General features: G+C 44.2%; 1 protein-coding gene across 1 annotated transcript in view; it reads right to left on the bottom strand.

Annotated features, from left to right (window-relative positions):
• The window catches only part of ANKRD44 (ankyrin repeat domain 44), a 319,078-nt gene extending 301,338 nt beyond the window's left edge, over window positions 1-17,740 (bottom strand). Inside the window, exon 1 of the mRNA XM_060016372.1 lies at window positions 17,587-17,740. Coding sequence (XP_059872355.1) covers window positions 17,587-17,613 — 27 coding nt within the window. The 5' untranslated portion in view covers window positions 17,614-17,740. The remainder of the gene's footprint in view (window positions 1-17,586) is intronic.
• Between the last annotated feature and the right edge of the window lie 246 nt (window positions 17,741-17,986).

Raw genomic sequence — 17,986 nt, 5'->3', positions numbered from 1 at the left:
CGCACGGGCTTAGTTGCTCTGCGGCATGTGGGATCTTCCCGGACCCGGGCTCGAACCTGTGTCCCCTGCACTGGCAGGCAGATTCTTAACCACTGCGCCACCAGGGAAGTCCCTGTGCAAGTCTTTAAAGACCTGTCTCAGTTAAAGCCCAACTAAAATCTTGTAACTATAAAAAAAATGATAACTGAACATTTCCTCCTGTGCTATTTCCTTGACTGGGGGTGAGGGAGGCTGATTCAGATCTGCTCGTGTCATGACACAATGAGCTATCAGTCACACAATTCTTGATTATACATATTTAACAGAGAACCAAGAAAGAAAATCCACCAAAAAACTTGACAATATTTTCCACCACCAATCCTTTTACTAGGGCTATTTATATAACAAAATATTAATCATGTCCTGACCTTTCTGACTTCATTTTAATGATTTCAGGAAGAGGAAAGAAAGTAAATATTAAGAAACTGGGAAGGATGGTGGGGAAGGAGAAAACATAGCAGCAGAAACTGGCACTGGATCATTCATTCATTCAGTTAGTAGTTACTGATAACCTACTATCAGGTTCACCAGAGCCCTGCATACTAAAAAGTGGGCGTGCAAGCACTTTCCCCCCACCCCCCGAAGTGAAGAGTAAACGAACGGCTTAGCGCCCACCTTCCCAAGCCGCACACTAATCAAGGAGCTAAACATGGCTTGAAACCAGAAGTGAGAGGCTCAACCAAGAAACTCGCCCCTGTCCACGGAAGAAGGAAAATGAAAGTACTCGTTAACTACATCTGCATTTAGACACAGCTAGAGATTAAGCAGTTCTGTGACAAACATGCCCTTCAGATGGCAATTTCAGATACTTCTCAGGAAATTCGAAAAAAGAAAACAAAGCACACTGTGGAGGTATTCTGGGGGTCAGAGCGTGGGAAAGCCTTAGTATTTCAGCATTTTTCCCAGTTACGAGTGTTTTCAAACAAGGATGAAGTTCCACGGCCTTCTGTATATCACAAGGTTCTTAACCCAAAGGGGAACCATGAGGCAATATCCTTTCGGCCCTGTACACAAGGGGCTCCCTCTTCTAGACCAACTTAAAACTGGGTGATCCAGTTCTCATCTGGATAACACAGACAACATGCCACTAGAACCACATAACAATTACCAGGCAGCAGACTTCAGTATTCTATCCTGGGGTGTTTATGCAGTGTTTCAAGCTGTATCCTAAATATAACTGTAGAAACAACACATGTTTTTACAAGTGCTGTTTAAGAACAGGACAGGCAAATGAAATGCACCTCAGACTGAGCCAGAGGAAAAACAAGAGCTCTAACCCGACTGAGAGTCTGCAAGCCCAGGAACAGCCTCTGGCCTCGGTTTCTCCCTCTAAAAAATGGGGATTCTCGTGTTCGCCTCCTGTCTCCCCCAGAGGATTTATAATATTGTTCAGAAAATGCTGGAGGTCTTCAGGTACTTTAGGTACGAAGTCACTGTCAATGTTTTCTAAAGTTATACACTACAAGAATTTCTTTTCAAATCTTTATCAGCAAGTCCCTTCAGTCTTAATTCTTTCTCTCTGTAGGCTCAGAAGAGAAAAATGAAGCTCACTTTTAGAAGAAAGATGACGTGTGTTGATTAACTGCCCTTCTGCTCCTCACTAACCACTTCAAGGTACCCATCTTCTCCCAAGATCAAAAGGAACTCCCGGCCTAGGAGGAGTTTTAGAATAACTCAGATGACTCTGGAAGCTCAAGAGTGGGAGGCAAATCCTCGTTACAATTATAATGACATGAATACTGGAAACCACACACACACACACACACACACACACACACACACACGCACGCACGCACACACTCACCCACACTCATAACTCACACAGAAATTACAAGACTTAGCTTCAGAGAGAACTTCCTAGAATAAGGAGAAACATTAGATAAGTAGATACTATTGATATTTATTTTTTAATTTTATGATTTCCATGTATAATAATTAAGTGTATCTTTTAAATGTATTTGTTTAAATTGGCTTTCCATAAAAATTAAAACCATTTTCATCCCCACATTAATCTGGAGTCCCTACTCAAAGAAACTAAAAATAGCATTTTCAGCACACAGTGGGAAATAGAAAATCTTAAGATTTCTGTTTCACTCTCAAATATAAGCAGTAAACATAGCACAGGGAGATCAGCTCGGTGCTTTGTGACCACCTAGAGGGGTGGGGTAGGGAAGGGGGGAGGGAGGGAGACGCAAGAGGGAAGAGATATGGGGATACATGTACATTTATAGCTGATTCACTTTGTTATAAACCAGAAACTAACACACCATTGTAAAGCAATTATACTCCAGTAAAGATGTTAAAAAAAAAAAGAAGAAAAAATATATATATATAAGTGGTAAAGCTCTCCTCTCCCATCTCAGCTCTTTGAGGGCATCAAAAGTACATTTTAACTGTTTCTGAGTCCACATCTGGAGTTTAAAAATCCAGTTTACAAGGCAAATGATTTAAAATATAAACTTACGGCTTCCTTTTCTACAGTGATTCCTAGAGGGAGAAAAAAAAAGTCTGAGTACAAACAAAATATTGTTTTAAAGAGGATTTTTTTTTTTAATTAAAAGCATACCAAGAAAGCTAACTAAGCTTCTACCTTCTCCTGGAGAAAATAATAAAGGCAAGACTCTCCCATCTTAATCTAATTAAGTCTAGATCAAAGTTCAGTTTAGGTAATAGTACGGCTGTAAGAAGGCAGCACTCAATTTCTGAAGAGTACAGTCCCAAGTGTGTGCTCAGGTTAGAGCAGGGGATGGTACACTTTCTGCAAAAAGCCAGATAGTAAATATTTTCAACGTCGCGGGCCATACAGGTTCTGTCACAAGGACTCCTCTCCGCTCTCAGGGCCTGAAAGCAGCCACAGACAGTACATAAACAAATGAGGGAGGCCGTGTTCTGTTTTATTTATGGACACTGAAATTTGAATATCATATAATTTTTATGTGTCAAAATATTATTCTTTTGATCTCTTTCAACCATTTAAAAATGTAAAAACTATTCTTGGCTCACAGGCCATGTAAACAGGCGGCAGGCTGGATCTGACCTGTGCACAGTGAGTGGTCTGCCAGCCTCTGGGTCAAAGTCAGAGAAGAGTAGAGTGGCAGCTGGCTCACCTAAGCCAACATCCTCATCACTTAGAGGAAACTGAGGCCCAGAGAGGTGTGATGACTGCCAGGGTCTCCCTGCCAATTCACGGGAGAAATGGAGTTGAGAATTAGATCTCTGGGAAGGATCATTGAAAAGGGATGGCAGCGATGAAGAAATGTCCTTGAGTTCAATTCACACGGACGGGCCCTGGGTGCTTAACACCAGAGACGTCACAGGAAACTAGTCACCAGTCATAGGAGCCTTCAGTACCTGCCTGCCCACTATGTAAAACAACTTATCACCTGCCGGCCACTGCACCGATTCTGAGGGCTCTATATCAGCAGCAAGGACCCAAAGGATGAGCCAGATACCCATCAGCCTGATTCTTTCCACTCTTCTGGGCACATAGCTCTGCTCATTTCTTCTGCAGCCTAAGTAACAACCTCCACTTTGGTTACTCTGATTCTAGAACTCCAAGAAATAAGGGTCAAGGTGGCTGAAGAGCAGAGATCGATGTTAAAAATTATTTCAAAGAACAGAGAGAGCAGGGACGACCACCTCAAGCTACGTTCAACAGCATCTCCAACATTCACCTCAGAAAGCAACATGCTCAGCCTCCCTCCCATTCCTACTTCCTTCCTTCTTTTTTTAAAATATGTTTCTCTCCTATTTTTCTTTCTTTAATCTACTCTTTTTCTTTTTTTTTTGGTACCAATTCTTATTTTCATTTTCCCGTGACCCTTTTTATTTTGCCCTACACCTTCACTGGGTATAAACTCAAACTGAAATACACTTTAAAATTAATATACACACATGTATCCAATGATGTTTAACTTAGCTCCTCTCCTAAATAGCATTCTGCAGTTTTAAGAAAAAAAGGACTCTAAAGTGACTTTTTACACAGGATCTGTCATCTGACTTTTTTTAACCACATTTTTTTTCAGAGAAATTTAGGGTTTCCTATCCTGTTATGTATTCATTCAAGGCTTGAAGTTTTACACTGATGTTTTTCAGAAATTACACCATGATTTTTTTTTATCGAGATTGCTCTATCAACTATTTTGTTCTTACTTCCTCAAAAAGACACCATTATATACTTCTGCGAAGAGGAAATGGCGTTCTCGTAAGTAATTTTCAGTTCTTTTTGACAACTTAAATCAAGAATGACTGCAAATGCCTCAGAATTTTTTAAACGCACAGTTATTCTCCTATCTAAACATAAGATTCTTCAGTCAAATAAACTAAGTCAATCGATTTGTTTAAAATGAAATGAAAGAAAAATACACCTCCTAAAGTTGTAGGGGGACCAAAATGCTACAATTCAAACCTACCAATGGAAACTTCACACAAAAATAAAACAAACACACACTCTCTACCAATGCTGTTTAAGTTAGAGAGAAGGAAGACCAGACAAATGGGCATAAACTTAAAACAAAACATACCTAAAATCATATTCTTTTTTTTTTTTTTTTTTTTTTTTTTTGCAGTACGCGGGTCTCTTACTGTTGTGGCCTCTCCCGTTGCGGAGCACAGGCTCCGGGCGCACAGGTTCAGCGGCCATGGTTCACGGGCCCAGCCGCTCCGCGGCATGTGGGATCCTCCCGGACCGAGGCGCGAACCCGTGTCCCCTGCATCGGCAGGTGGACTCTCAACCACCGCGCCACCAGGGAAGCCCTAAAATTATATTCTTATAGAGCTGAAATTAATCCTAGAGAGCTAGTCTCTTTAATTAGACAAATGAGGAACCAACTAGAGATTCAAAGACTATTTATTGAGTTCCTACCATGAGCCACTTGCTGGACAAAGACTCTTCCCACTTGATTATCACAACTTTCCCATCAAGCAAGTATTATTATACCCATTCTATAATCGAGAAAAGTTATGTCACAGGAAGAATGACACAGCTAGTTAGGAGAAGAGATGTGCTTATAGCCTAGATCTCCAGACATCAATTCAGTGTTCTCTTAACTATGCCACTCCCATGTAATATTTTTGGAAACTGTTCCTTGAGATGCCACAATATTTTTTTTATTATTATTATTTTTAACATCTTTATTGGGGTATAATTGCTTTACAATGGTATGTTAGTTTCTGCTTTATAACAAAGTGAATCAGTTATACATATACATATGTTCCCATATCTCTTCCCTCTTGCGTCTCCCTCCCTCCCACCCTCCCTATCCCACCCCTCCAGGCGGTCACAAAGCACCGAGCTGATCTCCCTGTGCTATGCGGCTGCTTCCCACTAGCTATCTACCTTACGTTTGGTAGTGTATATATGTCCATGCCTCTCTCTTGCTTTGTCACAGCTCACCCTTTCCCCTCCCCATATCCTCAAGTCTGTTCTCTAGTAGGTCTGTGTCTTTATTCCTGTCTTACCCCTAGGTCCTTCATGACTTTTTTTTTTCTTAAATTCCATATATATGTGTTAGCATACGGTATTTGTCTTTCTCTTTCTGACTTACTTCACTCTGCATGACAGACTCCAGGTCTATCCACCTCATTACAAATAGCTCAATTTCGTTTCTTTTATGGCTGAGTAATATTCCATTGTATATATGTGCCACATCTTCTTTATCCATTCATCCGATAATGGACACTTAGGTTGCTTCCATGTCCTGGCTATTGTAAATAGAGCTGCAATGAACATTTTGGTACATGACTCTTTTTGAATGATGGTTTTCTCAGGGTATATGCCCAGTAGTGGGATTGCTGGGTCCTATGGTAGTTCTATTTGTAGTTTTTTAAGGAACCTCCATACTGTTCTCCATAGTGGCTGAACCAATTCACATTCCCACCAGCAGTGCAAGAGTGTTCCCTTTTCTCCACACCCTCTCCAGCATTTATTGTTGAGATGCCACAATATTTTAAAACATTACGAACACAGTAATAGAGTACCCTAGCACCCTGACTTAAGACTCTTTGCTAAAGAGCAGAGCTTCTCAAAACAAGATTGTTCCTTCTTGGCTGCTAAGAAATGGAGCATTAGCAACTAAACGTTACACTCGCCTCAGAGGCCCCAAGACATAATTGTACTGAGGCTCCAAGGCACCTAAAACCCTATTCACTTGGCTTCTAAATAACTCATGACACTATCATTTACTCAAGCTGCAGTTGGCCAATTCTCAAGCTTACAGTCTAGTCTGAAATCTGGACTCCATTAAGAAGGATATGGAAAGATTTTCACACTTGTAGGAATAAACGAAGATATTTCAGCATGCGTAAAGCAACACTGAAATCCCTGGGACAACGACCAACACCCACTTCCTGTTCAGGTAACAAGAGAGGGGAGGAGGCAGGGTCATTAAAATTGAGACCTTATAACTGCTTGCTGTTTTTAAAAACTAGCCGGGCTAGATAGAAACAGGGTTAAAAAGTTAATATAACAAAATAACTTCTTGGCAACTCTAATATCTGAATTCCCCTGGAAAAACCTCACCCTGAAATATTTCACAAGGACAGCCAAATCCAGGTCTTCCTTACACACACAAGATGTGATTTTTAAGGCAGACACTCAAATATCTGACTGGAGTCATGAGCGCCGCTTAGACTAAGTCAACAGGCGGGTGAACCTCACAACTAATTCAGAAGCGTATTTCTTTAGGCAACAGAACTAGCAGAATTGTGTGCTTTTCTGACAATCAATCAGAAAGGACTCTAAAAACTCTATTGAAGATATTCTATCAAGTGAGAGTGAAGGGCTTGGAGGAGAACAAAAGGAGCAGGAAGAAGTAAAAAGAGAGAGAAACAGTTTCCAAAAAAGAGTGAGTCAACTAAAATATTTCAGTGCCCTGGGCAAATGCTAAGGTTTCATGGGGCTTTTTCTTGTTTTGTAAGATAAGGATTCTCTTTTTAAACATAATCACAATACTATATTCATACTTTAAGTCACCAGCCAGTCAGCACCCAAATTTCTCCAACTGTCTCTCAGAAGTGTGTTTTTTAAGTGTGTTTGCATCAGAATCCAATTAGTCTTAATTCTCATTTAATCTACATAGTTCCCCTCCATCTTTTTTTTTCTTGCAATTTTTCTTTAAAGAAATGGGATCTTGTTATTGTAGAATCCCCACAGTCTCTATTTTTTAAGTAATTTTTTTTTAATTTAAAAATGTGTTAGGTTAAAAACAGGCCATCTCTAGACCTACTGCATTTTTCCACCAATGTCCTGCAGCATGATGACCACCCAGCCTCTTTCAATGAAGTCCATGCTACTCCAGGATACATGTTTGTCCACAAAATGTTGCCATGCAAGTAATATATGCAACATTCTATTCAAGCAGAGGGTGTCATGGAGACAGAAGAACCCATAGGTAACACCTTACCTTATGCTTTAGTACTTTTTGGAACAAGGTGGGGTACATGTTAGTTTTTAAAAGTTCATGCCTAAGCAACAAATGGGAATAATGAGTTCTGTCCAGATACAAACTCATTAATTTAGGTCTCCAGGAGAGGACACGTAGTACCCATCAGAAGAACTCAAGTGAGAAAGATTTGTTAATATACAAACACCTCTCCTACCAAGTTTGCATGTTAACTATTTCTTCCTTTTGCTCTTCTGCCTTCCTAGCATGAACCCTATGCTTCAGTAAATTCACAGTCCTCAGGTTACCCCGACAGGTACATGGCACGTCACTCATCTGGGATACCTTCCACTCCCATCTGCTGCCTAAATCATTCCTTTCCTCAACGACCAGTTGGGCTCCCTCCAGCTCCCTGAAGCCTTTCTTAATAACTCTGCCCATCTCTGGACTCCTGTAGTCCCTAATCAGTACCCCAAGATACAGTCTAAACCTGCGCTGTGGCTGGTTTGAGAGCTGTTTCATATACCACATGTATTCAACAAAGATTTGAGGTGGGCCTTCCACATACAAGGCATTCACAGTCATCTCTAACAAGACCATGACCTCCACGGGGAAAAGGGTCTCTTGTGATGCTACACCTATGTCAGGAGGCCAGAAGCACAGTGGCTAAGAATGTGCACCTTGGAGTCAAGCTTGCCCAGATGTGAACCCCAGAGCCATGTGACCCTGAGTAATTACTTAATCTCTCAGTTCTCAATTTCATCATCTGTAAAATAGAATAATAGCCACTCCTTCACAGATATGTTGTTAGGATCAAATCACATAAAGCGTGTGTATTATCTTGTCTCCTTATTACCAATTCTCTGTCTGGTCTCTATTGTATTGTACCTAGTCTTACCTGTTCTTATGCTTTGTGGAAAGGGGGAGTAGAGGACTGCAGCTGAGTCACTGCCATGGAGATGGAGTTCATTAAACACTCCTCGATTGCTTGAATGCATAGAAGATCCACTTTGCCATGGGTGTGAGTGTCCCTTCCCAACATATTTAGGGTCCCTTTTCCTAGTGTCACCCTGATACTTCCCCTGTAAAGAAATGGAACTTGCTCAGAACTAAATACAGTGTTAACCCATCTTCATCCCAATTTAAAAAGAGAGGAAACAACCGGAAAAAAAAAAAAAAAAAAGACCAAAAGTGATCTTTTATCTTCTGATGGGGCCAAAAATTTACTCCGAATTTTGTTTGAATGGAAACTCAATATCCCAGTGTACAGATAGAAACTCTGTGTACGGAAGTTTTTCCAAATTTTTTCTTTGAGTACCTCATAAGTAAAAACATTTGAACACATACAAATATATACACATACATACATATTTATTTCATTCACTGAACAAATATTTACTGAGCATTCACTATGTGCCTTACACTGCTCTAAGTGCTGAAGATACAGAAGGAAATGAAAAAAATATATATCTTTGCCCTGTTACTTGTGGCTCTCCTACACGTAAGTTTTTATTTAAAAAATATGTATATAATATATATATATATAAAACATATGGTATAAAGGATATGTACCATGGAGAAAAGAAAGAAACAGTGGCAAGGAGTGTGTGGAGTGGGCATTTTAACTGGAGCGGCCAGAAAAGAATTCACCAAGAGGGTAATATTCAAGCAAAGATCTGAGAGAGGTGAGGGTGGACCATGCAGATACCTGGGGAAGAGCTTCACAGGAAGCAGGAGGCTCGGGGCCTGAGGCAGGAGCGCACCTGGCACATCCACTGAATAGAGAGGAGGCCGCTGTGCTGGAGCCAAGGAGCCAGGGAGAGACTGGAAGAGACACGCTGGACAGGTGAGTGGCAGGACTGGGAGGAGAGGGCCCGGGGCACCACTGTAGGATGTCAGCTACATGATCTGAGAGCCACCACCCTGAGAGCTATGTTGGATAGAGTGCGGGGGCCAAGGCTGGATGGGGAGGACCAGTCAGAAGGCCACTGCAGGCATCTAAGCTGTGGTTTGGCCAAGGTGGCCAAAAGCGGAAAGTAGAGCTAAGAGGGTTTTATAGTACTAGCATATAATATACATTAAAAGTACACACAAACAACATTTTTAAGAATTTTAAAATTCTTTCTCAAAGTCAATAAGGCACCCTGTTCACCCCTGGAGTGGGGGTGCCCCCCGTCCTCTTTAGGAGGCCACTGTTCAACAAAAATTGGTTGGCTGACCTGTATCAATTGACCTGAATTTCTGCCTGGCCTTCTGCTGTGATACTTGTCCTGTGCTCACTTCCTATCTTCTTCTTCATTCTGCCAGTCTTAGATACCAAAACAAGTTTCCTCCACAGATGGAGTGTATCTACACATGTTGATCTCATGCAAGAAATCCCTCCTTGTGAAAGCTGATGGTCTTTGGGTCAACTGCACCCAATATCTGGGGCCAATGGTTGGGAAACAGACTTCTTAGACCCAGATATTATTGTGGAGTTCAATAAAACAGGATTAAGGAGAGAACCCAGGCTGTTTGCTAAAGCAGCCCCTCTGAGGAAGGCTACAGAGGGCCCCCCAGCTCACCACAGCTCTCAACAGACAAACATGGGGTCTGAAAGTTTGCTCCCCTTGCCCTGCAAGATGCTCAAGGGAGTCTCAAAAGGCCACACTGAGAAAAGCCCCAGGGGCTCTGTGTCCCCAAAACCAAGCTCCTGGAGACACTAGAAGATGGAACTGTGGGGGAAAGGACCCCTGACTCAAGCAGAACTGTGGGTGCTGGAGGGAAAATCAGAAGTTCATGGAAGGCAGATACTTTTTGAAACCAGATTCCAAGAGTTGAGAAGAGGTTGACATTGAAATACCTGGGGTGCTCTCTTAGAACGTTAGAATGCTGCAAGAATTTAGAGGACTCTCCACCCACCCACTCCCATTTCACAAAGAAACTAAGGCCAGGACCTGCCCAAAGCAACACAACTATTAGAAAAAGAACCATGAGTAGAATCCGGATCTTCGGATTCCCAATCAAGTGTTATTTTAAAAATAAGTGAAAGCAAAACTAAAGCAATTTAACATGGAAATCTTTAGAAACAGGTTAGAACTGTGATTAAATGTTGCGTGTCTAGGCCTCAGATGTTTCTGCACACCTCTAATTTTAGGAGTTGGTTGGGGTCAGGGTGGGGGGCTCCCTTGGGGCAAAATGGCCTCTTGGCATTGAAGATACCTTAGAAAGTTACATGGCGGTGCTTATGACTCATGAGGGTGTGTTCGAGGGGATAAGAGACAAATGAAAACCAAGAAATACAAGCAAACATTGGCTTAGTAAAGCCTGAAATGGCCCAAAGATGGATTACATGCTTCTTTTCTTTGCTTGGCCCAATCAATAGAGTACTAGACAAATTTTCAGTTTTCAAAAGGAGAGACAAGTGAAAGGATCCTTAAAAGTTATGAATATCATCATAAAAAATTAGAGTCATGAATCATTCATTTCAACCTCTTGGGCGACCAACTCTTTCAGAAGCATCAACACTGATAAGAGAAAATACCTGCTCTACTAACTTTCCAACGGCAGAGCAGAGGGCGAAGATGATGTTGGCAAAAGGGTAGTAAAGGAATAATCAATAAAATGGATAATCTATAAAATGAAGAATCTTAGATAATCTTGGGTTATCTATAAAATGAAAGCGGGGGACAGGGCAGGAATCAGTTCCTGAATTACTGACGTCGGTTAAAACTCTTTTCTGGAGCCAGAAATTAACTGTTTGACTTCGTTACCTGGGGAGCTCAGTTAGAGCTCATCTGCAAACACACCCTTCTCAGCCACTACACCCATGCAGGGTTGGGTCACAGAGGGAGAGAGTGGAGCCCAGGCACTGGAAAGGCGCCCAGTCCAACCTCTTCATTTTACAAAGAGGAGCCTGAGGCCCACAGAAGGTAATCTGACTGGCCAAGGGTTGGCTAAGGCACAATATATGCTACCTCTCCTTTATCTTATACCCACAGCAAACACGGATTATCAATCATCACATTTTCCCCCATCTCTGGCTGCAAGAGCCACAGTGCTCCTGACATATTGCTCCTGCAACCCCTGACCAACTGGTCAGAGCTGATGTGTGAGAAAGAAGCCAATTTGCAACTCGGGCCTTGCATAAGGTTATAAAACAGTCTTTATCATACCAGCTCCCGTGTAAATCTGACTGGAAAGACAGTGACTAGTCTACTAGCCAAACTAGTTCACTATTACTGTCATTTCAATACTGAAGTGAGCAAACATAGTTTATGTGATGTGACCTTGTGTCCAGGTTTACCTGGGACAGCCCTGACTCACACCTGTTTCCTCAGTGTGATATTTAATGGTACCCCCTATCATCCTCAAAGGTGTCCCAGTTTGGATTAACATGATATGGTCATCCAAATTCTATGTAACTCCTAATCACCTACAAACACTTATAAATGTTTATTTGTTTTCTGAGTACACAGTGTGTCAGGAAAAGAACCACTGACCCAGTCACCAGCAGTTTTGCAAAACACTTTCAAATAATACTAAACCCAAATAATCTTTTAAAGGGCCTCAGGGACCACTACTCTCATCAACCTCTTTTATATATTGAGCTTTAATACGGAATTTTCCTTGGGAAAAAACAAAAAGGAGAGCCATAGCTTATGCAATTTTGGAAACCACAGGATTATAAGATCTCTGTAGCCCCTGCCTATTTTTAAATTTCATGTTATAGTTTCGCCTATAAAAATTCACATTGGACTTCCCCGGTGGCATAGTGGTTAAGAATCCGCCTGCCAATGCAGGGGACACAGGTTCGAGCCCTGGTCTGGGAAGATCCCACATGCCACGGAGCAACTAAGCCTGTGCGCCACAACTACTGAGCCTGTGCTCTAGAGCCCACAAGCCACAACTGCTGAGCCCGAGTGCCACAACTACTGAAGCCCACACACCTAGAGCCCGTGTTACTGCAACAAAGAGAAGCCACCGCAATGAGAAGCCTGCGCACCGCAACGAAGAGTAGCCCCCGCTCGCCGCAACTAGAGAAAGCCCGCGCTCAACAAAGACCCAATGCAGCCAAAAGTAAAGTTAAATAAATAATTGCTTGTAACACAACACTGTAAATCAACTATACTCCAATAAAAAATTTTTTTTTAATTCACATTATATTGTTGAAATAGAAATCTTTTTAAAGAGTGTTTCAGGCTGGGCTCCCCTGGTGGCACAGTGGTTGAGAGTCCACCTGCCGATGCAAGGGACATGGGTTCGTGCCCCGGCCCGAGAGGATTCCACATGCCGCGGAGCGGCTGGGCCCGTGAGCCATGGCCGCTGAGCCTGTGCTCCGCAACGGGAGAGGCCACAACAGTGAGAGGCCCGCGTAACGCAAAAAAAAAAAGAATGTTTTAGGCCTATTTCTGGCACAAACAAGTGTGCCTTTCTGAGTTTATATTTACTCTCTGTTTAGAAGAAAAGAAGAAGTAAAAGTTGAAACCTTAAAAAATTTTTTTCAATCAACCCAGGGCTAGACCTTGTGCACCACTGCTGGAGTTACACTAAAGCAGCCAGTTGTTAACTGAGAGGCATAAATTCAGTTTATTTGGAAAACCCATTGGTCTAGACATCATAGGTATCACGTTGATGCTCAAGAGAAAGATACCAATATCATCATGTGGAATGTTTAAAATTCTTACCTGGCTACCTAGACAGAAGCTAGAAGGAAATATATCAAGCTGCCAAGAGTAGCTCTCTCTGAGCACAGAGACTGCAGAGGGTTTTAACTGTTTATGCTTATCTAGCTTTCTGATTTTTCTACAATGACCACAGTTTATTTGTTAATGACCAAGAAAAAAATCACCAAGCTACCAACCAACACATCATTCTCCAGGGTAGGGAGGTGAAAGGCAAATGGGATAAGCCAGGCCCCAGTGTGACAGGAGCAGAGGCCTCAGAGCAGCTCCTGACTCTGCCAGACCTGGTTCTGGCCCCCGAGCCTGGAGGAATGCGGGAGTGTGGCTCACCCGGAGCCTTCCCGGTAAATAAGAACAGGCATCTGTGAGTCCTACGGTGCACTGCCCTTTCAACTATCGTAAGTATAGCTTTGTGGTCAGAGTCCCACCTGTGCAATCAGACTGCCAGGGTAGGACACTGCACTCCATCACTTACTGGGTGTGTGACCTTCAACAAGTCAATTAGCCTCTTTATTCCTGTTTTCTCATCTGTAAAGTAAGAATCACACAACCACCTACCTCCTAGCATGGCTGTGAGGATTAAGACAGACGATTCATGGCAAGGGCCCAGCATACAATAAGATCACAATAATGTAAGCCATTATTAGGTCTCTGCCATGAAACACCAGTCCTCAAGTGCCCTCCCCAAACCACGTGACTGCATCCCAAGACAACTAGAGAAGGGTCCACAGAATAAAGCCTTTATTTTCCCTTCTTCTCTGCTGAAGTCAGGACTGGACACAGAGTTTGCTGTAAGCCCAGTGCTGCCAGGAGCCCCGGAAGGACAAGGGCAGCCCAGTAAAATATGTAACGTGTCCCAAGACCCCACACTACGGGCTAGAAATGCTTCTTTCAAAGTTACAGGATTTCTAGTTTCTTGCCACTGCCACGGCTGCCAGCCACTGCCTTTGGCAAGGAGGTGGGTGACTCAAGTGTGAGCTATAGGACTTGGCAAGAGGACACCAAACCAAAAGGCCTCCAGGCAGGAAGCTCCAAAAAGGGCCCCCTGCAGAAAGAGTTTGTCTACAGGCAACCCTCGAGATGGAGATGGCATTCCGCTGTCACTAGCAAATTCAGGAAGAAGAGTGAATATTTCAAAGGTCCAATAGCACTTACCATTCTGCTTCAGAACTTTGAAAAACTTTTCTGGGGGGGCCAGGCTAAAGATATGACCACACTCTTAAAATCACTGCAGTGCCTTCACTACATGACATAAAGAACACCCCCCGTAGCCCTGCAAAGTTCAATATCAAATAAAATTGCAAAGAATTTCACATCTATCTTCAAACAAAATGTATTACATTTGGATGCAATGAAATTTTCTTTCCCAAACTTAAAATTACCTCACTTTACCAAAGATATAAATAAACCTCCCAACGTCCATCTATGAGGAAATAATTGCATTATTAATGTTAATTACATAGGTGAGTGTGTGCTGTGCTGTATAGGGTGATCAACTTGACCTGATTTGCCTAGAATGTCCTGGTTTTAGCACCAAAAGTCCCACATCCTCGAAAACCCCTCAGTCCTTGGCAAACCAGGAAGACTGGTCCCCCTAACGCTGCAAGAAAATTGATGTGTGTTTTGTGAAGGGGAAAACAGAAGAGACAGTTAAAATGCAGAAGTACTCAATGCGAAGTCTGTTTGCAGCAATAGCTCCCAGTTCCTTTTCATAGTAAAAAAGAAAAAAAAAAACCACCACACTTGCCTCTCCCTTCCCCCTTTCTTTCTGCTCTCCCAAAACAGAGTTAGGAAAAGGCATTTTCCTCCTCTTGCATGATGGAGATGTCAGCACAGGACTGACTGTTGAGGTGTTGACCGTCATCGCCAGCAAGCTCCCGCACCCAGCTTCAGCGGGACCAGAAACGTCACCTGCTTTCATGTACACGTGAGACTTACATGATGTTACAAACCAATGTTACCTCACTTTAAAAAATAACAAAATAAAACTCAAAAAAACAAACAAAACCAAAATAATAAAACAAACAACTAGTGATTCAGGTTATCAACAGCAAGAATGTGTCCTCAAACTAAAAATCCAAGAACCCTGGCAAAAATAAGATCCACCTTGCAAATAGGGTGTTAAACAGATGAGAGGCAATTAACAAGTGACTGCTTTACAAACAGCTGAGTGGAGACCTAGGCACTCTTCTACAAACTCTAAGGCCCAGATTCAAAGCAGGTGGCTCCCTACCCACAATAGTGAAGCAAAGCTCCTGCAACAGGAGTTTAAGCAAAGGGTTTTGAAGCCTCTGGTGAGGTTAAGAACCAGCTTCTAAGAATTTAGTTTCAAACTGAAAGGTAAGACCATCTAAGGCAAGAAAGACCACACACTTCCTGGACCTAAAGCCTCGCAGAAACCATCACTGTTCACCACTCCATGGCACCCAGTCTACCTCCTCACCCAACCTCCCTCCGGTTTTGCCCCAAGATAGGCTGGCAATTTGTAGATGCTGTTGAATCTTAGAACTCCTTAGTTTCCCTTTATGCATCAGTAAATGGAACCAACTGAAGGTCATACAACTTCTTTCCCCCCACAGTAATACTAGTTTGTTGGGGGAAGGGTTGGGATGTATTCAGAAACACTTTAAAAGAGAAACTATCTTTGAAAGTCCTACTGTGATAAGTCCTGGAGAATAACTTCCTTTCTTTCTAAGACCAAGTACACTTTTCACTAGTGTTGATCTGATTGAGGAGAGGATGCCTTCTTGTCAGCTTTCCAACACATCCAATGACAAGATGGAGGGAGGTGTCTTAACCCCTAGAAGAAAGCACAGGAACCTGGAAGGCAGGAGCCAGGAGTGCATCTCTACCCTACAAGTCAACAGCTGGGTCCTTGAGGAAGACATGCTTCCCTTCTCTATACCTCAGTTTCTTCATTTAAAAAATCAAGGATCTGGGTGAAGATCATCTTTGGCATTCCTTCCAGCTCTAAAATTCTATGTGAAATTCCTCTGTGTATGTGAAAATGACAACGCCTATTAGAAGCATTTTTTGTACTCTGAAGATGAAGATTTAGGCATTAACAGAGAAATATAGTAACTTGCACTGGCAAAGATAACAAGACCAAGGCAGACTAAACTTGGAAGATTTAAAACAACCAAATGTCTAACAGTTGTTAAGTATGTGACCAAAAGGTCGAGGGGAAGCCTAAACTAGTATCAACTTACAAGCACTCTTCAATGCTCTGGAACCAATGCGAACAAGTAGATTCATCACGATTACCAGCTGCTGCTCCCCCTGCTAAATTTAACGATAACGTGAATTTTAATTCAGTGATCCCTCCCCCACACAGAAAAGAAAATTTTAAAAGCCTGAAAATACTTATGGAAAGCAAAGCAAAACTTTAAAGGCAGGAGAAAAATTATCGTGATGACTGACTGTATTTAAGTCGCAGGAAGTTCTGGCTGGATACTGAGGACAGCGAGGCACGAGGCGCAACCCACTGTATAAGTATGAGATGTTTAACACCAAGGACTGGCATGTTTGACCGTGTGTGTCAAAGTCAAGACTGCCTTGCCGCCTACCGGGACCGCAAAACAATGTTCATTTCACTATCCATGAATAAATAGCAGAAGAAAAAAAAGCAAGCTGTTTCCTTTTTTCGTAGGACGAGCTGCAGAGTTTTGTCATGCAACTTGGTTGGGCGCCTGTGAGTGTCAATGCCCTCAGAGCAGCGGAGTCCGCAAAGGTAGGGTGTTTCCATTCCACAGACCTGAAGTGAGGACTGTCAACCGAGCCAGCAAATAGCCCCACCTTTCCGAGCAAAGGACTCCAGAGCTACCCTGTGCGGTAGCCCACAGTCTGTGAGTGAAGCCCCGTGCCGGACTTCACTCCTCTTGGGAGAGCCGCGCCAAGGGCCCCCATCGCGCACCACGCACACACAGCCTCTGGGCTACTAAAGAGGAAGTCAGGATGTCATGTCAAGAGGGTAAAGACAGCCCGACCACACGAGAGCCGCGGTATGGGCCAGTCTCCGGCTTGGCTGGGGGGGTCTCTTGGCTTGTCCCAGGCTGCCATCCCTTCTCCCTCTCCATCCACGGTCCTCCTCCCGGCGGCGCGGACCAGCCTCCCCTCGGCCCACCGGGGCTGGCGGAGCCCACGCTGCGCAGCGCCACAGGAGCCGGAGGAGCACCTCGAGCCTCCCCTCCCCCTGCCCAGCCCGGGCCCTCGGACAACGCACTCCCGCGCACCTCCGCACGCCAGCGGGAGCCCCGCCGCCCCTTCCCCAGCCCCTGGGGCGCCCCGGCCGCCGAGCCGTGCGCGCAGTTCCGACGGCCCAGGGCGGGGACCGAGCCGGGGAGCAGAGCTGCAGCCGCCGGCTTTCGGAGCAGCCGGCGGCCGCACACACTCCTCCCCTTCGCCGCGAGTAAACAGCTCGCTGGCACGCTCCGCGCCGCGCCCCCATCCCCCCGCCGCGGCTCCGCGCCGACCCGCGCGCCGGCGCCGCCGCCGCCCCCTACCTGGTCGGTGAGTTTGAGCACTGCCATTCTTCTGCTCCTTGGCGCGCACACACATACAGGTCCCCGGCCCGCAGATGTCACGCCAGGAGCCGGGGAAGCGGAAGGGACTGCCAGGGGAAAGGAAAAAAAATCTGGCTCCCGAATTTGACAGCCCTCCCCCTGCTCCTCCTCCGCCGCCTCCTCCTCCTCCCGCCGAGAGGCTGACACTGGCTAGTAGGGTTTGCAGCCGAGCCCGCCCGCCTTTATACAGGAAGTACCGGCTGCTGCCAGCCGGGCCGCCACTGACATCACCGCGCGCTGCCTCGCTCGCCGCCTCGACGCCTGGGCCGACGCTGCCTCCTGCCGCCCGCGGCCGCGCCTCGCAGCCCGCGGCCCTCGGCGCCCGCCCACGCCCGCGCCC

Source organism: Delphinus delphis, chromosome 7 (assembly GCF_949987515.2).
Source record: "Delphinus delphis chromosome 7, mDelDel1.2, whole genome shotgun sequence".
Taxonomy (NCBI): Eukaryota; Metazoa; Chordata; class Mammalia; order Artiodactyla; family Delphinidae; genus Delphinus; species Delphinus delphis.
This window is presented reverse-complemented; position numbering and strand designations above follow the sequence as displayed.